This window comes from Trichoderma citrinoviride (assembly GCF_003025115.1).
Source record: "Trichoderma citrinoviride strain TUCIM 6016 unplaced genomic scaffold BBK36scaffold_1, whole genome shotgun sequence".
Classification (NCBI taxonomy): Eukaryota; Fungi; Ascomycota; class Sordariomycetes; order Hypocreales; family Hypocreaceae; genus Trichoderma; species Trichoderma citrinoviride.
The window spans coordinates 1,179,914-1,205,090 of NW_020194709.1; the positions used below are offsets into that span (position 1 = coordinate 1,179,914).

At 53.0% G+C, this 25,177-nt stretch overlaps 7 protein-coding genes across 7 annotated transcripts; 4 read left to right on the top strand and 3 right to left on the bottom strand.

Moving 5' to 3' along the window:
- Positions 1-3,381: 3,381 nt before the first annotated feature.
- BBK36DRAFT_1164968 (G-protein coupled receptor) lies at positions 3,382-5,014 on the top strand (the record flags this gene model as incomplete). The annotated part of the gene is made up of 2 exons (XM_024894715.1): positions 3,382-4,161; positions 4,250-5,014. 2 exons carry the CDS (start codon positions 3,382-3,384, stop codon positions 5,012-5,014), a joined length of 1,545 nt encoding a protein of 514 aa, XP_024753756.1.
- Positions 5,015-7,595: 2,581 nt separating this feature from the next.
- BBK36DRAFT_1164969 (hypothetical protein) lies at positions 7,596-8,014 on the top strand (the record flags this gene model as incomplete). The annotated part of the gene is made up of 2 exons (XM_024894716.1): positions 7,596-7,770; positions 7,845-8,014. 2 exons carry the CDS (start codon positions 7,596-7,598, stop codon positions 8,012-8,014), a joined length of 345 nt encoding a protein of 114 aa, XP_024753757.1.
- Positions 8,015-8,325: 311 nt separating this feature from the next.
- Positions 8,326-10,730, bottom strand: BBK36DRAFT_1174275 (alpha/beta-hydrolase; the record flags this gene model as incomplete). Its single annotated transcript, XM_024895917.1, has 4 exons — positions 8,326-8,730; positions 8,857-9,010; positions 9,187-10,190; positions 10,272-10,730. The coding sequence occupies 4 exons, from the start codon at positions 10,728-10,730 to the stop codon at positions 8,326-8,328; spliced, it is 2,022 nt and encodes a 673-aa protein (XP_024753758.1).
- A 3,010-nt stretch (positions 10,731-13,740) lies between these two features.
- Positions 13,741-16,122, top strand: BBK36DRAFT_1107631 (hypothetical protein; the record flags this gene model as incomplete). Its single annotated transcript, XM_024889271.1, has 2 exons — positions 13,741-14,955; positions 15,139-16,122. 2 exons carry the CDS (start codon positions 13,741-13,743, stop codon positions 16,120-16,122), a joined length of 2,199 nt encoding a protein of 732 aa, XP_024753759.1.
- Positions 16,123-17,056: 934 nt separating this feature from the next.
- On the top strand, positions 17,057-18,743 carry BBK36DRAFT_1108488 (MFS general substrate transporter; the record flags this gene model as incomplete). Its single annotated transcript, XM_024889371.1, has 4 exons — positions 17,057-17,439; positions 17,545-18,054; positions 18,120-18,261; positions 18,339-18,743. The coding sequence occupies 4 exons, from the start codon at positions 17,057-17,059 to the stop codon at positions 18,741-18,743; spliced, it is 1,440 nt and encodes a 479-aa protein (XP_024753760.1).
- Positions 18,744-19,040: 297 nt separating this feature from the next.
- BBK36DRAFT_1155248 (hypothetical protein) lies at positions 19,041-21,569 on the bottom strand (the record flags this gene model as incomplete). Its single annotated transcript, XM_024893813.1, has 4 exons — positions 19,041-19,895; positions 19,970-20,356; positions 20,983-21,383; positions 21,455-21,569. The coding sequence occupies 4 exons, from the start codon at positions 21,567-21,569 to the stop codon at positions 19,041-19,043; spliced, it is 1,758 nt and encodes a 585-aa protein (XP_024753761.1).
- A 603-nt stretch (positions 21,570-22,172) lies between these two features.
- BBK36DRAFT_1155249 (DNA photolyase) lies at positions 22,173-22,715 on the bottom strand (the record flags this gene model as incomplete). Its single annotated transcript, XM_024893814.1, has 1 exon — positions 22,173-22,715. The coding sequence occupies one exon, from the start codon at positions 22,713-22,715 to the stop codon at positions 22,173-22,175; it is 543 nt and encodes a 180-aa protein (XP_024753762.1).
- Between the last annotated feature and the right edge of the window lie 2,462 nt (positions 22,716-25,177).

The following is a 25,177-nucleotide window of genomic DNA, read 5'->3' on the forward strand; positions in this document are numbered from 1 at the left end:
CCCCTGATATTGTAATTCAGTGCTAGGCATGTACATTTCGTACTTGAAGAAATGACCAAGCGGTATCGACGCCATGGACTCCTTGCTATAAGGTAAGGTAGTAGTAGTACGAAACCAGACTTTGTAGAGGAAAGGTTGAGGCAGGATGGATAAAGAGTTCAATATGGTGGCAGAATATACGAGCCTCCCTTTAACCTGTTCCTACCATACAACCGTGACCTGGAATCTTGGGACGAAATGACTTTGCCAGGGGTTGGGTATCCCAGTAAGTAGGTACTTCTGTGAGGAAATATCGACCAGGCTTCGCTCAGAAGTCAAAGCGCCGTCTGGGGTTCAGCCGTCTGTCACCGTTGCGTCTGGACGTCTCGGTGAATCCTTCCAAGGGTCGTCCGGATTCTAGAGCGAGCGAGAACGGCTAAAAGTATCAGAACGTCAACTGGCGAGTGTTGATCCGCTGGCATTACGCGATGAAGTGAAGCCCACCCGTTCCGTTGTCAGTCATTGCTTTGTGTTCGGAAAGCTCTTCACCAAAAGCTTTGGCCTCTGATGTTCCCCTTCGCCCATTGCCACAATGTATTAGTAGTACCCCTTCTTCTCGCCAGAGTCTGGCTTCTCCCAGGACATATTGCAGAACGTGCATGGTTGCCTACCCGGCCTTTTTACCCACCCCCGGCCTGGCTTCTGTTCGCTTGTCACTTAACGGATTCTTCGGAAAGGCGTCGGTCTTGCTTGTTCCGCGCCAGCTCCCACCACCATGTTGCTTCCCAGATGTTCCATCTACGCCACCAGTTTCCGCTGTTCTGGTGCGAAGGATTTCTACTGCCATTCTTCATGTACTGGCCGAGCTTGAGACGGCGGATAAACGCCTGTTTTACCCGTGTGGCTTATGCTGCTAGTGGCAGTACAAGGAATGACAGTGGCAAAGGGCCTAGCATCAAGCACGGTGTACTATCTAAGAAGTTCGTTCTACGAGATGAAGAAGCGGCGTCAGACAGGCCGGTCCATGTTCGATCGTCGGTCCAACGAAATAACGGCTACGGGCCTGTACTTGGGCTGCTGCGGTGCGGCCGAGCTTCGCTTTCTACGAACAACCAACTACGAGTACATGGCCCTGCCAACCTGCCAACAGCGGCACGACGGTGGCCCTCGGCTCTCTTGAGTCACCTTTTGGAATCTTTCGTATAGCCCTGGAGTGAAAAGACGCCGCGAGAAAGCCCGGCTCTTCAGCTGCTGATCGGAACTAGGCAGCATTTCAATCCATCTACTACTTTGGACCATCTCAAGAAATACCTTGCAGGCATCTACTACTCCTCAGGTATTCATACCACCTACCATACAGGTGATAGTATTACCATTTCGTTCCTAATCCTCTGCGGCCAGGCTCGGAGCGACAGCCACCATCCAACTGCCACGTGAAGTTGCTGCAGAATTTCTTTTCTTTTTATTTGCCCACCCCGTACAGCCGGTCTCTTGCATAACCGTTCAACAATCCTTGCCCGCAAGAGGCCAATCACGATCCCGGGAGGCAGCGCCCATCAGGACCCCAGGCTCTTTTCGGCATGCAGAGTCTTCCAAAACGGGCCTGGCGAGGCCCAGGGTTATTGATAAAGCTGTCCGAGGCGCAGAATTATTTGTACCTGATCGGTTGCGTTTGCCTCCGCTGAGAGAAAATTGAAAAGCACTTGAAGAAAAGGTACCTTGTTAGTGGAACTCGCCTAGCAAACAACTTCTGCAATCATGTTGGTTGACAGTGAGCGGAGGGAGGTTGAGAGGCAACAAGATGGTGTTCATAAGGGGGGGCCGCCAATAACGCCACCTCGCAACCACGAGGTGGCGGCCAGCCGGTTGCTTGTCAAATCTAGACAAATTGGCTCGGTAGTGAGGGGGAGAGGGGGGCAGAAACGTGGATTTGGGATCCTCACAAGGTGACCCCAGCTTTCAATAATCAGAGCCTTGGTAGTAGTAGTAGATAGTAGTACATAGCAGGTCCGATATGTATGTATAACGGCGAAGCAGTGGAGAAGATGAACCATGTGCCTCGTAATGGATGCGCGTTCTCACGATACATTTCGCAGCTCAGCCATACTGTAGAAGCATCTCTTTCGCTACCTGGGCAGCTGGTTCAAGAACGACAAGGCGAGCACAGACTCCTGAGTCGTCAGACACACAACATGCTCTGTGCAACGTAACCCTACCAAACTGCAGGTGCATGCAGTACCTGATATTAACACTGCGGAGTCCTCGTGGGAGCTGCAGGTCGGCCGACGGCTTTTCGCTGCGGACCAGACATCCTTTCTTGTATTGGCCAGTTGGTTCCTATATCCCTTCTTTGCCCACCTCTAGGATGGGTTGCCGACCAGGATGCACGGTAAACGGGTCACAGCACCCCTGGATGCGTGCTTGTTTCAAGCCGAAGGCGCCAGATTAGCTTTTGCAGGCTTCATGATTCAAGCCTCTGCTCACCACCAAGCTTCACAAGGCTTAGTCCTGACGACAAGTTGCCAGTAGTACACGCATCTGGGCCGACATTGGATGATGGGAATAACATGGAGACTGGAGAAAGATTTTAGAGGAACTTGCAAGTTGTCAAACGGATATTACTGTCCATTTGCCCGTAAGAGTACGAGGTACGAGCAGTAAGTAGACGGTACTAGAAGGCAAAATAGTGTAGCGCGGAGTGCCACCGCCAGCACTCAAACCTGCAGTAAACGCACCTTGCCTATTCTTTTTTTCTCCGAGAACCCACGCACGCTATTCAGGGTTGTAAGAGCGCTCCATAAGGCCATTGCCTTCCTTTCGACCTACCAAGGTACTACCTAATCCTAGGTGTAGGTACTGCCTCGCCGTGGGGAACGGCGAGTGACCGGTACATGCCCTGCACGTCGACTTATTAACCAACCCCCCTTCCCTCGGCATACGTTCTGATCTTACTTCTACTTATCCATCTAAGACACTCCTCAGCTCTTCTCGGCCACAACGTCGACAGAGGGACAAGTTCTCTCGCTCCTCTTCGCGAAGAACTTGGAATCCCCTCTCTCCCCCCCCTGGTTTCCTTTCGTTTGCCAACTCCTCATTTGTGTTCTCTTTTCTGTTCCTGTTCGATTCTCGTGCTGGCAGGCTTGCTTTCCGTCTGAGCCTCCCTCCCGTCTGACACTGGTTCCCACTTATCCTGGACTTCGGCTGCCGGCTGCCTTCCGATCTGGTATATGACCTGGGGGCTATTCTCTTCTTCTTCTTCTTCTTCTCTGGGATCAATAATGCGACGACGACATCAACAACTCAGGGCGAAGCACACTTTCCATTGATCCTTTCTCTTATACTCTATTATCTAGTAATAACCCCAAGGCAAAGTCTTGTCTCGTCTCATCTCTCGCCACAGCCATGCCGTTGGGAGTGCTGCCACCAGAGGGGCAATCACTCGTCCCTCTGGACTCGACTCTTCGCAGCGGCCTTCTTGCCATCACGGTCCTGTCGTGCATCTCCTTCTTTTCCGCGGCCACTCTTTTCATCTACCTGACATATAAAATCGTCGCCTGGCAGCTCTTTGTTCGACGGGAAAACGAAAAGCGCTTCCGCCACAGGCACCACGGCGAGGATGGGCGCGGGCCTCCGCGCGAAGTGAATCTGCACGAGCATCAACCAGGCCACGAGGCTTCAACTTCTCAGCATGCTGTTGATTTTACTCTAGGCATCGACGGCGTCTTTGCGTCGCGCCCAAGCGTGTCCAAAGACGCCTCCGTCAAGGTCGATGGCCAGTTTCCGCAGGAAGATAACAGCCCTCCGCTCCGACCGATGAAGGGATCGCCCAACCAGTTCCTGATTCTCATCTACAACCTCCTCATTGCCGACTTACACCAATCGATTGCCTTTGCCCTCAACTCGACATGGATCAACCGAAATGCCATCCTGGTGGACACCAAGACATGCTGGGCTCAGGGCTTCTTTGTCTCGACTGGCGACTTGTCCTCCAGCATGTTCATTATGCTCGTTGCCGTACATACCTTCTTTTCTGTGGTCAAGGGCTATCGGCCATCCCAGAGATTGCTGTACCTATCCATTGGTCTTGTGTGGCTGTTTGTCTATTTCATCTCGGCGTTGCCGATTGCCATTACAAACAACGGCCGGGAACATGGTGGCTTTTTTGTTCGAGCCGGCGCCTGGGTATGTCTGAAGCCGATTTGGGCCCCCCCCTGTCTCTTTCTATTACTCTTGACTGTTGAGTGGCTAACGTGATGTTGCAACCCCTTAGTGCTGGATGAATGCCGAATATGAGCGTCTGCGTCTATTTACCCACTATCTTTGGATCTTCATTGCCCTCGCCGTCACCTCTGCGCTCTATATTGCGATCTGGTACTCTCTCCGTAAGCAAACGCGCCTTCGCCGAGCTGCCAACCCGGACGGTGCTCCAGATCCCGGCTATGGGGAGCACAACCCGGCGTTCCTCATCTATGCCGTCATCTATGTCACATGTACGCTACCACTGGCGACGGAGCGTGTGGCTTCCATGTCCGGTGCCGATATTCCGCTGGGTTGGTTCTGCTTTGCGGGAGCGTTGATCTCCCTCAACGGCTTCTTCGACTGCCTCTTGTTCGGCACGACCCGCCACTCCATCATCTTTGCCTCTAAATACGACTTGGATGCGGCAGATACGGGTGTGAAGACAATCGCTTTTCTACAGACACCAAAGGCTCGACGCTACGGCAACATGATCTGGATCCAGGGCGGCGAGGGCTCCAGACGAAAGATGGAGCCCAAGACTACAGGCGGATGGTGGTCGTGGCAGCGTTTGGCCGGACAGCCGAACACCTCCAGGCAGGAGAAGCGGCGGCGACCTCGGGGATCTAGCCAGGAGTCGCTACGAGGCCCCGGAATCCAGATGGACCTGGTGACGACGGTTGTGGTTGAGGTGGAGGACGACAAGGAACGCGATATTCGATTTCCGGACCCGGCTGCGAGCGCCAGTCCCTCTGTCAACAGCACGGAAAGGGACGCCACCAGCGCAAGAGCCATCTAGTAAAGGGGGAGGGAGACGGATACGAAGAAGAGAGGACAGAGCAAGAGAAGGTGGATGAAGGAAGACGGAGAAGATCAACTCATTAATGAAGCCAATTGTCGTTTTTCTGTTTTTCTTTTCTTTCCCAATGTTACAAGATACCTCTTTATGTACAACGCATCTTTGGCGGCTCAGATATGGGATGGCATGGGATGGAACGGAACGGAACGGAAAGGGATGGGCCTGTGGAAGCGATGCCTCTGGGGACCTTTATGAGAAATGTACTATAGCACAGCGTGCGCACACAGATGTTTTTTGGACTTTGCGATTGACGTACATCAAAGATCAAGGATGTCTACCTAAGTAATGTGCTCCTCAATCCTTTGATGCTTCCATGATCCTTCATTGTGCAGCTCCCACAGCAATCTGACCACCCACGTTTGGGGAGTCGGACCGGTCATCGGGAGCCTGATGCGGTCGAACAAAGCGAACGACTCCCGATGCACTCAAACGCTGTGATATACAATTCTATACCTGCTCTTTGCCTCAGATGCTTCTTCATCTGGTTTCATGTACAAGGACTGCTTCTTCCGAAGCTTGTGGGCTCGTCTTCTAAGAGAAAATGCTAAGCCATGAACCCTTAATGAGAACGGCCCGCCCGCGCCCCATTCCGCTGAATCCACTATCTGCGCTTCTCTAAGGCTTGTACATGCATACTACAAACTTGTCAGTCTATGCCGAGGAGAAAAGGAAGAAAGACAGGGTTAGCCGTCGGTGACGCGATTCATTGAGCCGCTTGAGATGCGGAGAGGAAAGTAGAAGAGACAGGCGGCCCGGTAGTCGTCCAGGACTAGCAAGCAGTGCGCTGCCATTAGTCCACATATCCCCTCGTACGAGATTATCCGGCCATAATCGCATAATATTGGCATTTACCAGGACATATTTGGTCGGCGACCTTGTATGGGCTAGGCGTAAAGGGCCCTTTGGCGAAGATTAGGATAGTCGTCAGTCAGTCGGACTATCTCCGCCCTGACAGACGGCAACGAGATTCGCCGAAGAGAAGAGTGATAGGAGAAGAGGAGAGGGATGAGACAGAGATAGGCACGCCTCCGACTGGCCAGACCAGCAGGCAAATCTTGCTGAAATTGGCGTAGCATCGACTTCAATCTGATGTCTGAAACACTCGTAATGCCGCCTTCTGGACCAGTAGAATCCACGTTCTGGAAGAAAGGGACCAGACCGGGTTTTCCAACGTGACGGCTAATAAACAGTCCCCAGACACTGGGCTGTGTTGGAGCCATGATGGATAGTAGTGGTAATAACTTCCAAGCCCGAGCTCAGTTTTGAGGCTGTCAGCCCGCCCAGGTTTGAGCCTAGACCGCAGTGGGGGGAGCGAGTTTGCAATGGTCGTTGGATTGTTTGCTAGCATCTTAGCACATTATTAAAAGGTCTTGATGGGGCTCCAGCTGATTTGCTTCGGAACCATTGGGCGTAAGTCTTCAATTTGAAGATCGGAGGAATGACAGTGTAAGAAAGTGACGGAAATGACAGATGAATTAGACATGGTAGACCAGGGAGAGCAGATACGTGACCGCTTGTCAAGCCGAGATGATCGCCCGATGGCAGCTTACCTTGAACGAAGACAAGGGTCTGGGAAAGGGAGGGGATTCGGAGGACTAATAAACAATATGACAAGGTCCAGCCGCTAAGCTATTGATCTAGAATACGACTCTGCGATTAGGTTACAGCATCGGTAGGTGTGCAGGGAGGGTGACGTTGGCCCCTCTCTTTATGCTTACCTACCTGCCAGGTGTGTGCTAGTATGACTTCAGCTGTTGATGGTGGTGATGGAAGCTGATCCTTTCGGCTAATGCTGGAGATTCGGCTGGGCATTATCGTCTACAGTACTACAACCAGCTCGTAGATTGTTGGTTGCCGTGTAGCCTAAGAATCTCGCGTTATCTATGGCCCAGTATAAAGGATGTTGAAGAATGAATGGGTGACTACTTATAGATACGGAAACTGCCCGTACTGTGTCATCTAGTGCAAGGTAAGGTAAGGTAAGGTAAGGTAGGTTGGGTACGTAGGTAGGTAAGTTTCAGGACCATCGTGGCTCATCTTCTCGAGAGGCAAATCACCATCGCACACATGGCGCCAAGAATCCGGGGATTTCCTTCTGCTTTTACTGCAATGATTCGGGCTTTCAAGAAACGAAGTACCAGTCGTTGGTTCCCTGGCAAGCATCTCTGCACAAAATCCAGTCCAACGTGCACCAGGCGTGATCGGGAATCTGCAAACTAGCGACGATTCTAGGCAGTGGCAATCGATCCTCTGGCGATCCGTGTGTATGTATGACGTCTGTGACGTGATGCTTGTTTTCCCTGGTTACACACAACTTTATCCTCAACCTTGATTTCAGCTTCGTCCTCATTAGTTATTTATTTTCGGCACTCTCCTCAGCTTGCACTGCTCACCTTGCAATTCCTCGCACAGAAAGATTCCTCTACAAGACTACCAAAACACCTCCTCACCTCGACTGTTTGAACCTGCATCCTCTCCGGACTCATCCATTCAAAGATCCAACATACCCTCAGTCGCAACCATGTCCAGCTTTCTCAACAAGTTCACCGGCTCCTCAAACGAGGCAGGGAACAACACACAAGGAAACAGCAACAGCGCCAACCAAGAGCAAAGCGGCGGCGGTTTCATGGACAAGGTGAACAACATGGCCGGAGGAGGAGCCAAAGGCGAGCAAAACGAGGACATGCTCGACAAGGGTAAGTTTTCCCCAAAGGACCATCCAGTGATATTTGCTTCACGTCTGCTAACTCGAGGCTTTTTTTCCCTCTAGCTGTCGACTTCGTGCAGGAAAAGGTTCTCGGCCAGGGTGATCAGAGCAATGAGACGGCGGCAGAGCAGGCAAAGGACGAGGCCATCTCGGACTTTATTCGAGGCCAGTACAAGGGTACAACGGGGACTGATTTCCCCATCAAAGACAAGGACAGGGACTACGGAGTGTAATCTTGTCGTTGTGTTGTATTATAGCACTGGGCATGATTCAGTCCGGCCCCGTTGATGGCATTTGGAGTTTGTGACCTGGAAGCCAAGAGGAAATAGCAGAATAAAGATTGATCAACACCTACCTAATCTCCAGAGAATGCGATTCCGATCATTTCTCCGGTTTGAAGTTGTCGTAAAAAAGGGCAGTCCGACCCATACGCATTTGAAGAGCAACCCTCCTTTTCACGCTTGCAGTTGATACAACAGGCTCACACTGACAGACTCACACTGAGCCCATACACCATGTCATCAAGCATCAGACTATATGGCATTCAAGAAATATCTTGTCTCTCAATATCACCATCGGTGCACTTCCTCACCCACTCCCATACCACATCGTACCACATCAGCGTGTTCTCGGGCTTGGTCGTGACGTGACCCTCATCAGGGAACGTCAAGAGCCGACTAGGAGTGCCCTGAGCCTGCAGCGAGTTGAACGCCGTCAGTGCCTCGGTGATGGAGCATTGTTTGTCCTTCTCCCCGTGTATGATGAGGGTTGGTGGCGCGTTGTTCCAGCCGTGAAAGAAGGTCGATCGAGCCATGTCATTCTCGTATGAATCGAGGTCCATATGCGGGTACGATGAGTTGAGCTGGTCGAAGCTCTCAAAGGCGGGCTCTTTGCGCGAACGAGGCACGGGAGGATCGATTGTTCCGCTCTGATATACTGCGCAGCAGAACTGGAACAGCGACTCAAGTCAGTCAAGACTACAGTCTCACATAGCCGAAGTCGAAGATTTTGTTCTCCCCCATGTTCTCTTCTCTTCTGATGCTTCTGGTTATGTTTTGGAAGTTGGTAAGCTCACCTTTTTGGCGACATCGTGTCCTAGTAGCTTGTTCAACAGATATGCAGCACTACTGCTTCCCAACACAGTAGCCTTGGACTCGTCGAGATAAGGCACCCCCTCCAAGTACGTAATCAAGCTGAGGAGGTCCTGGAAAGGCTTGTCTCCCCTCTGGCTGCGGATTCCTATAGATACCGAGTCAGAGACAAGTAATTGCCGCCCTATTAGATGAAACGTACGTCTTGTGAACTCCAGTCCGTATCCACTGCTGCCCGAAAGATTAGGTAGTACAACGACGTACCCCTGTGCTGCCCAAGCGGCGAAGTTGTTCTACAAAGCAACAGTTAGCACAAACACACCAGCGGGGGAATCACCATCGTCAGTGATGCGTTTACACTTGCCGTTGTCGACCATTCGTTGTTCCAAGCCATGCCTGGGCTGCCGTGTGGTACCAAGACCCAAGGATACTTTTTGCTCTCGTCGAAATCACGCGGTCGTATCATCCAGCAATGAACAAAGTAGCCGTTTGCGCCCTCGTACCAAAGCTCTGTCACCATATTGAATGAAAGGTCAAACTTGGCGCCGCTCTTGGTCGCAGATGATATGGTTCGTACGATATTGGCCTCCGAAACATCCACAATCTGCCACAGGCTGCTGTCGACAAAACTGGACGACGTGGCCAGAAGAACACTCCAATCTCCCTCCCTCAAGGGATAGAAGGCACTACAGCTGCTGCCCGTGAAGAACGTCTGCGGCTTGGCCCCGTCATACAGCATGAGACGGGAAAGGGTCTGGTGACCCAGCTGGTGGCTTTGTAGAATCACCGAATCAGAGCTACCGGCAAACTCGAAGGCCCTTGGCGGGTTGTCCTCTTCGTCATCGACACTGGTCACGAGGCTGAAGACGTCAAAGGCGTCGAGCGAGTGAACGGAAGCCAGAAATAGCCGAGTGTTGTAGGGGTCGTCATGGGCTGTGTAGAGGAAGCCAATGCTCGAAGAATCCGGCGTGAATCGCACATTCGTGATGGAGGCGGGCTCGGAGGAAGTGGGTATGAATATCTGTCTGGGCATGCCATCTGGTGGCATAGAAAAGGAATCCAGGCGTACGAAGTAGACGGACATGGCCGGGCTTCCATCTGGCCCACGCTCCCTCAAATTCCGCGAGACAAAGGCAATTCCATTCCGGCAGATGTCAAAGTCGTTGCAAGGCGCGTCGGTATAGGTGCGAGATGGAGCTTCCAGATCTATGTCGTCAACCAAGTTGAAGATCTCTCCTTGAAGCTCCCAGCGGCCGTTGCGAAGGGCGAGCTCGTTATACCAGAGGCTGCATCTGTTGGGCCTACATGAGGCATTCCACTGTATGCACCGGTTAGCATACGTAGCATGTCCGAGAACGTCAAGAGGTGACTCAACGATAGGGATTTCGGCATCGTAGACTCTCGCTGTTGATCCTTTCTGGGCGGCCTCTTGGTTGTACAAGCCGGACTCGCCAACAAGAGCAGTGACTACGAATGCGACGCTGCCATTGTCCAACGCTCTCAGCTTCAGGTTCGACACTGGGGCATCGATTTCTGCTGCCAGATAGTGCTCGGCAGATGCATCTGCTGCTGATGCTATCAGCACCTGGGTTCGACCATTTTCCCCGGACTGCAGATAGATGATATCGAGCTTCGCAGAGGGAATCCAGAGAGCATCGTGGACACGGGGATCGCTCGAAAGTAGCGTCGATTTCCCAGTTTCGATGTCGAGGATGCGGAAGTCCTGTCTTGTCTTGCCGCCGAGAACATGTGTCGAAGTTGTATAGAGAGCATGCGTCCCGCTTCTATTTGGAACGGCCGGACCACGCCTCGGGTCCCTCAGTAGGACCTCAGCCGTGAGGTTCTGCACTCGAACCATGGTGGACAGCAAGTTGTGTAAAGTATCTGGCGGTGGCCTTTTGAGTAGAAGCCCGCGTCTTTACACAGGTGGGAGCAACAATGGCTCTCGGTTTACATGTTACCAAAGAATAGCTCGGACGTCGAGATGGCACTGGCGAGATGATCAACGGCAACCAGGGCTCTGTTTTCGGTGTAACTACCATTTCAAATCACCAAAAGGAGGCGCAGGTCCAGGCAGCATCGGCTTGCCTGTCTCCAATCATTCCGCTCCCCGGTATGGGTGTATTCTGCAGCAAATAGAAGGCTTGAGGCGGCTTTCGCCCCCGCTCGTGTGACGCGTTGGCACATGCGTGGCACGACTCGATCGACTCGCCTGTAAGGCATTCATGCAGGCTTGCGATGGGAAGAAGAGCCTTTGGCAAATTCGGCTGGAGGGGGTTAATCCTTGTCGTCTGTTATTCTCATCTTTCTCGTTTCTTGTTTCCATTATGGCAAGATCATGTAATGAGCTTGATAGGAGTCTGGAGCAGTTCTGGCAGATGGGAGGCTAATAGTAGTTACAAAATGTAGCAGCAGCTCTGTTTGAATCACTGCCGATGATGGTGCTCAGCTGCTTGCCACCCCAGGATAATAGCGACTTTGATGGGCCTGGACGAAGGATGCATTCCCGGAGAATAGATATTCGGAAGATGAAAATAATAAAATCCCACTCCTCCCTCAGCCTGCAGTGGCGAATCGCTTAAGGCAGATGCAAGATTCGTGTTGGACGAACCATCATTGGGTAGAGTGGTGTTTTTGCTGCGTTTCGGTTTGGGGAGAAAACAGGTGGAGGACACCAAGTGCAGCTTAACAGACACTGGCCAAGAAGTCGTAATAACTGTTGCCTTCGGGTGGCCAATTGTGCGGTAGGGCGACCCCTGCTTGTCTTCGGGTCGTCCAATATCTTCGCATAGGATCAAGCAGGCAAATGTACTGGCAGCCAGAGATGCAATGTAGGTAGCTTCAACAACAAACATGATACCTAGAAGTTGATGAAGTGAATGTCTGTGGTGCCCAGAATATACGGTCATGATGGGCTACAGCGGGAGATATTGCCCGTCGTCCCTCTGTTCTCGATGTTGGCTGCATCATAGTCTCTACCCCCTGCCTTATTGTCCAAGCGAGATCCGACATCCAGAACTCCTCTCCAGCTAGGATTTGACTACTCCGTACTTCATATTTTTCCAAACTGAAGAGATTTAAGAGCACTTCACCGCAACCGAATCGAGATCAAGTTGCCGAACCACCGAGTCACACCTCGGAATTAGCCGCCACCAGCCCTCGCAATAACTCTCCAGCTCTGACATTGCCCAAATGGGACGGCACTTGCCGCCTTGCACCTATGAGAGCAAACGCAACTCCATAATTGAGATACCATCACCATTCCTATTTGGTCCATTTCTCTCTGGAGGCGTGATTCGAACTGAGATCCGCAATCTTGTTCCCCGGAAGCACCGCATTTTGTTACGCGGGAAGCGGAGAGCACGACTAGCTGCCGCGGGCTAAATCATGCCTATCAGGGGGTGAAGACAAGGTGAAATGCAGTAGCATCAGCTTCGTGGAGCCGCTGAACCAGCCTGTCATGCTTCTGTCTTTCTTTGTATTCTATGATGATGCATTGCATACTGCTGCTACAGTACAGGTGCATACAAGTGCATATGTGCCTCATGTAGTGGGTGTATGCTGTCTCATTAAGCTCAAAGTCGCCCACCCCCCCTGGTCCCGTTGTCGTCTCCCCAAGTTTGCTCTTCTGCAAGAATATCATGATCACTCCTTCATACATGCCACTTGCATCGGATACAACATAGCCGCTGTAGCAATCACATGGGGACCGCCTTTGTCTCACACCTACCCAACTACCCTGGTAGGTAACAACCTAAGTACCTGAGCATACCTACCATGCACACGTCCAGAACATACAGTAGCACTCTTAACTGATGCTGGTGTTTGCTGATGGCTTTTCAGTGTGACAAACTCCCTCCAATGGGTGACCGAGGCAGCAAAGAGCAAGCAGACAATGTGCCCTTACAAGTACAAGCTGGGCATCGTGGATCAACGTGCTGTGTCGTAGCGTCACTGGAGCTCAATGCAATGACCTCTTCTAGGATGCTTTTTGGAATCCCCCTCCTCCACGCATGCAAGGGAGAGCAGCCTGAGCAGTGCTTTCTTTTTCCTCCAAGCGCTCGACCCGTGAGCCACGCACCAGGATATGTGCCTCGATGTCTAGGGAATATGGGTTGCATCTTCCCAAGCAGTGTAGCAAGTAAGGGAGGAAAGTAGCTGTACAGTATGTGGCATCTCAGCACCTCTGGCTACCTTACCTCTGGGTAGCATCGGTGCAAGCAGGCCCGGAGTCTTGATGCACTCTGTGGGTGACAAGTTAAGGCAGTGAGATGATCCGATGCAGTGCTTCGTAGGGGGGGTGAACTACCCACTCACTGAGGTGTGCTGTAGAATGCCTACCTATCTAAGGTAGTACTCCAGGTGCGCGTATGTGGCTAGCAGGTTCAGGTCCGGCAGCTGGCAGAAGGCTGGCACCTCTCCCACCCCTCGCAGACCACTTGTTTCTCCGGTCTTGTTTCTTCTTTCTCTCTTCTTCTTCTTGCTCACTTTCTTCCTCTCCTGCCCTCTCCATTTCTTCACCTCCGCTTCTTCATTTCCCCCTCTTTACCTCCTCTTCTTTGACTCCCCTTCTTCGCCTCCTCTTCGTCACTTACCCCATCACTATCCAACAAATGACTATTCTATCAACAACACGCTCGTAATCTACCTCTCACAGCACAAACATATGAGATTCTTCTTCAAGCGCAAAAGCCATACCTCTGATATATTGATACCTCGTTTCCATTGTCGTCTGTCGTTTGCTCCTGGAGCGATATCCTCGCATTACCGAAATTATGAGTGACAACATGCCAACGGCCATGGCCTCATCTGTCATCAGAAGCAATACCTCGCCTCACAAAGACGAGCAACAAAAGGCTCGCCTGGCCATGCTTGAGCCAGAGCAGGGAGAGTCGAGCGGCAACAGCCAGCAGGAGCCTCTCCATCAGCAAAAGCAGCAAGGCCAAGATCAGCAGCAAGGCCATGATTGCGATGCTGTGCCGACTCCCCAGAACTTGCGGGAGTATCTCTCAGCATGCCACAGCATGAACCAAGCTGCACAATGCCTTACCAACGACGCTTGCGTCTCCGAAAAGACCACACTTGCCCCTGAGGGCAAAGTGTATCCTCAACGGCTCGTCCCGTCCCCCGACTTCATGGAGAAGCAGAGGGGCGTCTGGAAGGCGCTGCTCCCGCACAAAGACTCTAGCCTTTTGCAAAAACTGTTCCCCTCCATCGAGGAGGTCCACGATGAATATTTCGCCCTGGAGCCCATCAACGGCCACATGACACTCTACGTCTACGAACGAATGGGCATGTCCACTGGCGTCATAACTCTTCTACAGCAAGTTATGGACGACGCTGTCCTCCGACAAGCTGTCGGACTGAAGGGCGAACTGACGTATGGCCCTCTCGAAGGCGATCCTGCTCTGAGTGCCGTTGAGAAATCCAGTTTCGAATATGATCTACCTGGATTCGAGCGGCATTGCAGCCTCTGCGTCTACTCCAACATCAACAGTGATCGACCTGTTCCCGCCGTTGCAATCGAGTACAGGCCATCTGACCTGCCCTTGGTTCAGGAGATCACCACAGCGCTGGCTGAGGAGATCATCCCTCAGAGCGATGTCATTGGCAAGGAAGATGAGACCTTCACCTTCGACTCTTCCTCGAAGCAGATCGTGACCGCTGCCATCACGCAGCTGTATGACTGCATGATCAGATGTGGGGTCACTTATGGCTACGTTTACACCGGAGGAGCCATCATCTTCCTCGAGATTCAGGAAGATCCATCCACCGTGCACTTTTACGTCAGCGTGCCCGATGACGACGTCTCCGCCCAAGAGGAATCAGGAGTGTACTTTTCAGCAGTGGGACAAATATTCGCGTTCATGGTTCGGGCGATGCAAGCGGGACGCATCCCCAATGAATGGCACAACAAGGCTGCCAATCTCGATGTTTGGAAGAGCGACTACAGCGAGGTGCTGCTTAACATGCCGTTGCGCCCCGCGAGTGCTAGAAGCTCCTCTCCTGCTACTAGCGATGGCAGCGATGGCGACGAAGAGATGGTAGATGACGACACTGAGTACGATGACTACGACAGTGAGGTGCTCGACGATGTCGACGATGTCGACGAGGACCTTGAAGAGGATTCGTATGTGGCCATCGACATCAGGCTCAAGCTCTGCCCCGACGGCTTCTTGGTGCCCGAAGATGAGGTTGGACAGCAGGCCGAACAATCTGAGCGGCCTCAGACGCAGAACGAAGACGCTGTCGAAGACGACGGCAAGCACATACTGTGGATCAAAGACGACCGCATCATTGTCAGTGAAATCAAGCGGCGGGAGTATTGCACCCAGGAGTGCCTCTTGGGCTTGACCAACGGTGCACCGCTGGACAAGGGTTGCCCCAACGTCCACATGCACGGAGAAAAGCATCTCGATAACATCGAGTTCTTGAAGCTCGTCCAGGACCAGCTCACCGTGGCTAGAAGCACGGGTGGCAACTGCGTCTTCCTTCACCTGTCCGGCTCTCTGGGAGTCCTGTTCAAGGTGACTCTCGCCTCCCGCGGGTACACATTCGTCGTCAAGGCCGTCATGGAGCAGCACGTGTCCCGTCTCTTGCGCGAGGGCGACATGTACACTCGGCTCAAGGAACTGCAGGGCGGCTGTATCCCCGTCTACCTAGGTATCCTGCAGCTGAACTTGCCCTTCCAGCACGATGCTAAGGAGTACACGCACTTCATGCTTCTCAGCTGGGCTGGTCGGCCCGTCAAGCATTATTGGGGATCGCCGAGCAACCGAGGCTTTGTCACGTCGACTCATCGAGCTTATACGGAGCTCCACAACGCAGGCATCATCCACCGCGACGCAAAGCTCCGGAACATGCTCTACAACCCCCAGCTGGATAGAATCATGCTGGTTGATTTCGAGCGCTCTTCTGCCTATCGCTGTCGCCTTAAGCAGGCCCAGTCTCGCAACGCTGACGCCGGTGTCGACTTGAACGAAGAAGAGCGCAACTGCGGCAGCGATCACGAGTGTGACAGCGACTGCGACCTCCTGGTTGAAGAAGTCGAGGGGGAAGACGTTGACGACAGCAGCGACGAAGAGACGTGCGACAGCTCTAGCCACACCCACAGTTCCTCTGTTGGTGGACTGCGGAGAGTCGGCAAGTGTGAGAATCTTCGCAAGGAGTTCGAGGCTGCATCTGGTCGAGAATTGTCTCGCGCCGTCAACTTGATGAGCTGCCTCGCTCGAAAGCTGAACAACTTTTGAATTGTCGCGGGGTGAATTCACGTTTGGTACTCATGGGATGTCTCGAGCGAGGTTCGAATGTTTCGGGAGAAAGGGCGAAAGGTCATCTGATCGCACGGGATGGGAGCAATGATGATGGGGTAAAGTAGGTTCAACGTTCGGATTCAGCTCGGCTGCAGATATGGACCGTTATTTCTCACGGGAGGCTTTACATTACTTGCTTGACCGACTTTGCAAATCTGAGGCGTATCCAGGTAGAGTATGAAATAGTCTTTGGCCGATAGGTCAGTTCTACTAGGGCAGGTATAAGCAGCGCCTAAGTAGGTGACTCTAAGTGAAGCCTTGCCCTGGCTCGCAATTTATCCTTGTTTTCTCATCTGTTGAACATTGTTGTGACGCTGAGCATTTACACTGAAAGAGGTGCGAATATTGATTGTTTCTATTATGACACGATTGATGAGTGGTGAACGCGAAAGGGTTCAGCCTTTGATCCAAGACCTTCCTTTTCAAGTAAATGTCTTGGTAGTAAATGAACTGTAGAAACCCGTGCAGCAGCGGTGTGTACCATGACATTGCCTAATTATAGCCCGCAATGGGTGATACTCAACGGCAAGGCTTGTATGGAGACCGATCTCGGCTTATGGGATTTATCACCGAGCTACCTCCACCTGCACCGTGGTTAGCAGATCCGTGAACGAAATCGAATCTTCGAGGGTCATTTGTTCACGCAGTGGGGCGGGATCTGCTCTGACGTTGTTTTTGGACGGGCTATAAAGAGTGCCTCCGACCCTCCGTTGAAGATAGGGGAGTACAGATGATGAAAAAGGAAGGGAAGTAATAGAAAGGTGGGATTGAACAAGGACAAAGAAAGAGAGAAGACAAGAACATAACGTCTTTGAGAAAGAAACGTTAATTAGCGAAGGCATACAAGGGGAAAAGAAAGGCATTTCCAGCAATGGAGGAACCTTCTGGGCTCCTCGTCAAGATCCTCTCCGAGCTGGGCCTCGTTTCTCTCCATCACAGCCGGCCAGACGTCAAGCTCCTCTGCCTGCAGCGGTTCGTCCGCCTCTTCGCCTATGGCGCATCGACTCTGGTCTTGGTGCTCTACCTCCAGGCCTTGGGCATCTCCAAGACCCGGATCGGCCTCTTCATGACGCTGACGCTGGTCGGCGACGTTTGCATCAGCTTCTGCCTCACGCTCGTGGCCGATGCACTGGGCAGAAAGGCGATTCTAGCTCTGGGCGCCCTTTTGATGACGGGAAGCGGCGTTGCCTTTGCCTTTTGCGAGAATTACTGGATCTTGCTTGCGGCGGCCATATTCGGCGTCATTAGTCCGAGGTATGTGAGGAATCAAGTTCCCATCCAATGCCTTACAGTACTTTACAAAGAGGGTTCTGGGAAGTGAGAGACATCATGATTTAACCAGGTCTTCAAATCATGCAGTGGTAACGAAATTGGCCCCTTTCGAGCCATCGAAGAGAGCGTCGTTGCTCATCTCACGGAGCCGGCGGCGAGAAGCGATGTCTATGCCTGGTACAGCCTGCTCGGCACAGCTGGAACGGCGTTCGGGCTGATGACGGGTGGATGGGTTGTTCAGTATGTTTCCACTGGCCTCGAATGGCAGCTGATCGATGCCTACCGCCTCATCTTTTTCGGATATGCAGTCCTCGGCCTGGTCAAGCTCGCTTTGGCCTTGCTCCTAAGCAGCGCGGTCGAGGCCGACGAAGAGGTGACGAAAAGAGCCGTCAAAGCGAGCGCAGAAGCCAGCAACAACGAGACGTCTCCCCTTTTGGGGAATGGGCTTGGCAACTCGCAAGCAAATGAGGAGCAGCAAGAGAGCCGTGGCCGAATTGCGTCTCTTCTTCCCGACATTAGCCAAGAAGGCTATGCCATCCTGACCAGCCTGAGCGTCTTTTTCGCCTTGGATGCGTTTGCCTCTGGTCTGGCATCCATGTAAGATGGCTCTCTCCCTTACCTCAATAACCCCCCTCATAGGCTAATCATGTTGCGTACTGCAGGTCCTGGGTGACATATTTCTTCCGCTGGCGCTACGGCATTGCAGAGGGAAAGCTGGGCTCCATCTTCTTTGTCACGAGCATCACTTCGGCTCTCTCCATGCTTGTGGCCTCTTCCCTGGCCAAGCGATTTGGTAACATCAAGGTATGTGCTTTATTGGATTCCTCGTCCTCCTATGCAGTATAAATCATTGGACTAACTTGTGTATTCTTCCAAAACAGACCATGGTCTTCACGCATCTACCCTCGTCCATCTTCCTCTCCCTCATCCCTGTCTTCCCTGACGTGCGTCTCTCCCTGCTTTTTCTGTGGCTCCGCGCCTCCAGCCAGAGCATGGATGTTGCGCCCCGGGCAGCCTTCCTAGCGGCCGTGATCAAACCAAGCGAGCGGACAGCCATCATGGGCGTGATCAACGTGGTCAAGACCGTCGGAGCCAGCCTCGGTCCCTTTTTGACTGGCACCTTGGCCGACCATGGCTTGTTCTGGGTCGCTTTCGTGACGGCCGGGTGTCTCAAGGCGAGTTACGACTTGGGCATGCTTGCAGTCTTTCAGAATCACGAGAGGCATGCAGCTGAACGGGAAAGACAAAGACAAAGTGCGGAGGAGAACGCTGCTGCTCCTGCATAGGATAGAGGAGAAGAGAGGAGGAAGAGGGTGAGGGATGAAGGGATGAGACCAAGATTAGACAGCGCATGAGATGATGGAGGATTACGATTCGCGGTTGAATACCCAGATAGGAGAAGAGACAGAGTGAACGGTAGGGATTCGGCTGCTATCTAGGACAATACTCATAACAGTTATCAACTAATACTACTCGTTTGTGCAAAGCAATGTAAGCCAGGATACTTCCCACACCATTTCCGCTCCGCACTTCCATGGGCCCCCCTTTCCGCCACTGCAAATGCCTTTGTGATCCGCAAACATTTACCACATGCAGGTAGCGGAACTGGCTCGGTCGTCTTCAATCTCATCGTCAATCTCACCGTCCTCGCCATCATCGCGCTCTTCGCCCTTTCTGTCGTCCTGGCCGTTCGCAGAAGTCTCGACAATGTCGCCCAGATTCGCGCTCTCAACAGCTTCCGCAGCGCCATCAAACTCAACAGCCTCAACAGCTGCTCCACGCTCGCCCGATCGCTCAGATCCATCTGTGTTGTTTTCGGCTGCGCGACGGTGCTTGCCAGATTCACCGCGCTCGCCACGTCTGTACGGCTTTCTTTGCGCGACTTGGGGAGACGTGACATCTGCGGAAGCTGTAGGCGCAATAGTGCGCGTAATAGCAGTTGTCCCTTCGGTAGAGCCAGTCTGGCCGGTGGCACCGCTTTCCCTAGAGGACTGAGTCCGGTTCCTACGGCGGCGGCGAGTACTGTGATAGAGTTGAGGGGGGTCGGGAGGAAACTCGGGGTTGGTAGGAGGCGGAGGAAGGCTGTCGAGGAAGCGAAGAATCATGCCGTGTCTCATCACTTCGTCGTTGTCGGGAGGAGCGACATTCCATGGACCACCACCACTGGGGCCCGAGGCGTGCCACTGATAATAGTCCTGTAGCACTTGATAGTAGGGCATTTCCTCCATATATTGATAGGTCGCAGGGCGACTGAAGGCGTATGGCCCATAGTATGTCGGGCAAGGTGGGCTGGTATAGAGGCTGTATGGATAGGTGGTAGGATGTGTTGCTCCAACAAAGGGCTCTGTGATTTGGGGAGTCCAATGGGGAGTGGTAGGAGGGGTCTGCTGCATGGCTCGAGGAGCCCTGGGAGCCGCCTGGGGAGCGTTGAACACGTTCTGAGGAGTTTGGGACGTCGAAGCGTCTCCATGGACGACATTCCGATGAGCCTGATATTGCCAGTTCTGCGCACGGTGTGCCTGAGGATCGTCTTGGGGAATCTGATACTGCCAATGTTGTCCACGAGGCGCCTGGGGTGCGTTTCGGGGAGGCTGGGAGGGCCGGTAGTCTGCACGAGGAGCCCTTGGGGCATTTGGTGGAGCATTTGACTGAGCGTTCGATGGCCGAGAATCCGCACGGGGGCCGCGAGGAGCATTCGGCGGTGCCTGAGAAGAGCCATGCGGCCCCTGAGCGACGCCAGAAGGACGCTGAACCGTTCTAGGGTGTTGAAGGATTTGCGCGACGTGACGCATGCGAGGTACGGCTTGAGTCGCTCCAGAAGCCCGTTCAGCTCGAGGGCCCTTTGGTGGAGGAGCCAAAGTTGCAGGCCTGCTGTGTGCTTCGCGAAGGGCTGCGGCAGCTGCAACAGCCCTGGGGTCAGAGACCACAATCGTCGGGCCTCGAGAAGCCGTTGTCACGGCCGAAGGGCCTCCAGTTGCGCCATGAGGAATTCTGGAAGCAGAGGCTACTGTCGTAGGGCCGCTGGGTGCATTGTTTGGGGCTGTAGGAGAGCCACAAATGGGCAGAAGAAGGTCCCTATTCGGGCCAAAACGACTGGAAGCCTCAACGTCTTCCATAGGAGTCCTCTCAGCTATGGTACGCATTGTTTTCTTGGTGGAAATGAAACCTCAAGGCACGAGCGTAGTGTGCCCGAGAGTGTCTCTGTCGAAAAAATCTGAAAAGCAGCGGATGCGGTGCGAGAAAATACTCCTGACTGGGGCCACGAGACCCTGGGCGAGGTAAATATAAGAATTCAAAGGGAGGACGCGGAAGCCCTGGAGGCGGTGGTGGATAAAAAGAGAGACTCGGGGACTGGATGGGGATATTACACCTTAAACGGGCGACTGGGAGAGATCTGGGTTAGGGACTCAGGATCTCGAGTCCGTGAGGTAGTTTGAGATTAAACAGCTGAGGATGCAGGCCCCTGCACCCCCTGTGGTTAGAGCGTTGACAGTTGCCAGCACCAGACAGCACCGGTGTCGTTACCATGACACTTGTCGACAGCCCGAGCAGCTGTAGAAGCTCTGGGGGAGTCGTAGCTACTTGGAATAGGTTTGGCAGTGCCGTAAGGCCCCGTAACTCCGGCATCCACTTCCGTATAAAGCATCCATCTGGATCGAATTCGAAGGCGGCGTGGGCAGGAGAGACGGTTACTTCACCGCCGCTGGGATCAGGGCCAACCCCAACATAGTGCTGCCAGTGATACCAGTGAAGAGATGTGTCGTGATGTATGGAAAGAGACGCCACCCATCCGACACCATAGTGCCAGTCTACGCCTACAAGCTTGCCCAAGACGTTGGCAGCAAGCATCTGGGAGCGGACGCTCATGTGCTCAGTGGAGAGAAGCTGCCTCATGATGGCATCTAGGAGACCGAAGCCGGTGGCTCCTACTTGAACTGTACGAGGATGCCCTCTATGCTAAGGGGGCAAGGCACTTGATCGGGACGTGCCTTGTTACGATTGGGCGTCTTGTACTGGATGTGCGGATTTCTGCCCCGACCGGAGCCCTCGAGGCTGTAGACACTCTGGCCGTACTTTCTGTTATCCAGCCGGATGAAGTCGAGATAAAGCATCTCGGCTTAAAGTGCCTTTGTTCCCATGTTCTCGCCCCAAAGCCCGGGGTTTCAGACCAGCCGGGCTCAGTCCCCTGCTCAAGCCGTAACAGCTCTTCGTAGACCTGCCGAGCGGTGATACAGCCAAGAGACGAATAAGCTGACAGATTGAAGCCTCCATCGTGCTCCTCTAAGTTGTCAATAGTGGTGTGATACTGCGATACGATCCCTTCCTTGATGGCGTAGCGCAGCCGTTGGAGAGCCAGCCTCTCCCCACCACTGGGGGCGCGTACCGCTGCCAGGCTCCCGAAATCGATGCCAACGCCCTTGAAGAAAGCAGCGTGAACTCTTATCTGCGTGCCCAATTTTCCAACCAGTTCTGAGAGTGTATCCGGAATCTCGAATGGGTGCTGCTGGGCAGGGAGAGATGCATGATCTGGGAAAGGGGGCAACGAGAACGGGATAGGGGTAGGAAGAGCACAGCGTGGCCGGTCCTCCACATGGTCCATCCGCGTCTGAAATTCTGAAAATTTATTGGGCAAGCCAATGATTGACCACGTAGAAGATGCAGAACTATTATCACAAGGTTTCTGCATTAGAAAAGGCCATCCTCCAACGCAAGATTTACAATGGCGCAGCTGGGTCAACATACTTATCGATAAACCACCTGTGGTCGCGAAACGGAGTGAACCGAACTCCGACTTTCTCACAGAAAGAAGCCATCGCTTGCTGTTCAATGACTTCCTCCGGAAGAAAGCCCTCGGTGAGCCACACAGCCGCGACTTGAGGGCCATCATTGTGGTCGGCGTAATGCTGGACGATGCTCTCCAAGACATCTGGGAAGCTGCCGGCCGGAATAATCAAGCCGGATCCGAGGGCTTCCAGCTTGGATTTCAGATCCCAGACCGACTCGGCCAGGAACCTGGCACGGTGAGGGCTACATTTCCAAATTCTCGAGACCTCGGACAGCGAATAAGAATAGGGGAATGTCTCCCCATCTTTGACCAAGCCAGAAAGTTCCATTTGGTCAGGAGGCAGGACATACACAGGCAACAGGTGGGTATAGCCATGTTTGCCGCCAGTTCTGGACAGATAATGGAAGAGGGGGTTGTCAGCAGTTCGGAGGTCTCGCCTCAAGAGGTACACGACAATGCGGCCGCCAGACATGGCCGCGAGTCCTTGGCAAGGAGACAAGGAGTCCACAGATGCTGGCGAAGAGGGTGTATGAAAGCCGGGAAGCGCTTGTTGGCTGGTGGTGTTCTGCGAAGATCTCGGGATGAGCTGCCGCGGTAGGCTATACGAGGAGATGATGCTGCAAGGGCCATCTATTTGGAGGATCAATGCAAGCCTGGACCAGCAGACGCTCCTTGAGCTTTTTTATGTAGGCAGACCACAAGACGGGAAACGGAGCACATCTTGCGGGGAAGTTGACAGCGGCGAACAAGGCAGCTAAGGAGACGACTAACCAGATGGTGAATGATTCTTAAACTGTACCATATGCGGGTACTTGTTGAGATGGGAGTAAAAAAGGCGAAATAATGGCGTCTTCGATGCCTGACAGGTTGACCCCAACCATCGGCGATCAAGCTCAGAGCAGTACAATGTGGCTTGAATGGGAATAGAATGAGAGATAACGACAACCACAAGAGTCTCTTTTATGGTTTTCCCCAAGCATTTCGGAGCCTCAAGACCGTGAGGCACTCGAGCATGTTTGCTATATTGAGCCAAGAGGAATATCAGGAGAGAAGAACGTGGTGATAATTCCTACTCAGCAACTAGCAGGGTATATGCTGTTGTGTATCCAGTGATGCTACTGAACACTCAAGGCGTTACCTCTACACCTAAGGATCCATATACCGAGTACGGAGCAGCGAAGCTGGGAGGTCTTGGTACCTACTGCTGCCCTAGCTGAAACGGTAGCCAAGTGAGCGAGACGTTCTTGGTCTTCCACCTATATGTTTCCTTTTGGCTACGAATCCTTGTACGGACTAGTCGCTGCTCCGGGGATGTACGCTCCTCTCTGCCGGCTACATGCAGTTATACAATCACGCCCTTCGATCGTTGAGGTTGGCAAATGGACAGCGGACGGGCTAGACCATGTCATGATGCTACTGAGACCGATGACCAGGCTTAGCGGGGGGTCGTGTTTCAGCGGTAGTTGTGCTTGGGCGGGGGCTCAAGAAGTCCAAAGCAGATTGGCAGAGCAGGGGACCACGAAGTAAATGTCCGCGTCTTTGGGTGTCCAAGCATGATGGGAAAGACAAGACTGAATGTGTGGAGGGGCGCGCATGTCTTTCTCCATGTCTGACTCGTAAATGGCACTGGCAGTCCTTGTTAGGCCCTAGCATCTACCCCTAGTAAGGCAAAAAGTGTATATATACGCACCTTGGGCATCCAGATGGACACTTGTGCATAGGTACATTTGCGGAAGGATGGGTGGAGGAGGTTTGTGATGAGTGATGAGACCAGAAGGGGCGCAGTCATTCGGCTCGAGATGAGGTTTTTCTCTGCCTGCGAGAATCCATTTGGTTTCCCTAAGTCCCCCTTGCACTTCCATTCTGTTTGGCGTTGTTTGTTGTTGCCGTACAGTAGTAAGTGGCAAAAGACTGTGGAGGCTGCTCAAGGCGAATAAGAGGCCGAGACGGCGATTCCGGGCTGAGGCCTCTCATCAGTGGTGTGTCCCACGGTGACGGGGCCTGCACACGAAGCTGGAAGGGGACAGTAAAGCCAACGAAAAGAGAAAAGAAGATGAAGTAGATAAGGTACGTTCTGGGACTCGAACCTTGCTACGATCCTCGAAGCCCCCGGAGAGAAATCTGGATCGAGAAACGCCAATTGGTGGTGAGTCCAGCATATGGGAGTGGGAGGGGCCGAGCGATGTCTCAGGCGGCAGACATTGAAGCTTGTACTCGTGATAGCACCTGGAGATGAGAAGAAAATGGCTTATTTCGTTTGAAATTACCAGCCGCACAAGCTCTTGTTTTCTTGCCTTCCCTCGGTAACAATGTTCTCCATCATGCCTTGCGGTCCCTGACGCTCCGAAAAGAGATACCTCTGCTCCCACCCCCAACAGCGCTATCAATAAAGTACCGGGTTTATTGTGCGGGAGGTTCCGCCAGCCCACCTAGCTGGATCTGCTAGCGGCAGTAATAGTGTGTATCTAAGTTTAGCCGCCCACTTGCCGCTCCTAACGCAGCCTGTAAAAAGTCAAGTGCGACCAGGGCACAAAAGAGAGGGAAGGAGTGACTGAGCTATTGTATCACTTGCAACTCGGCTCTTTCGTCTTCTAACCTTATCAGGTGTGAGGTGTCGGAAGTGCATTCACTTCATTGCACCTTCCTTTGGGTGGATGAAGTATCTCTTGCCCAAAATACCTGTAGGTACTGCCTAACAGCTAAGGTACCTAAGGTACTGACCGCTTAAGGTCCGTTGGTACCCAGTGGGCTCCAATGTTGCTTCCTTGGCGTAGGTGCCTCAATCGTACCGTACCTGCCCTCTCCAACCACAGTCTACCCACGGCTCTACCCACGGCAAGTGCAAATCGCCCGCCTTCCAAAAACACCGCCGGCAACTTCTACAGATGCGCCTCGCCGTCACCGAAGAGGCGGTTGAAACTCTGCCGCCGATGT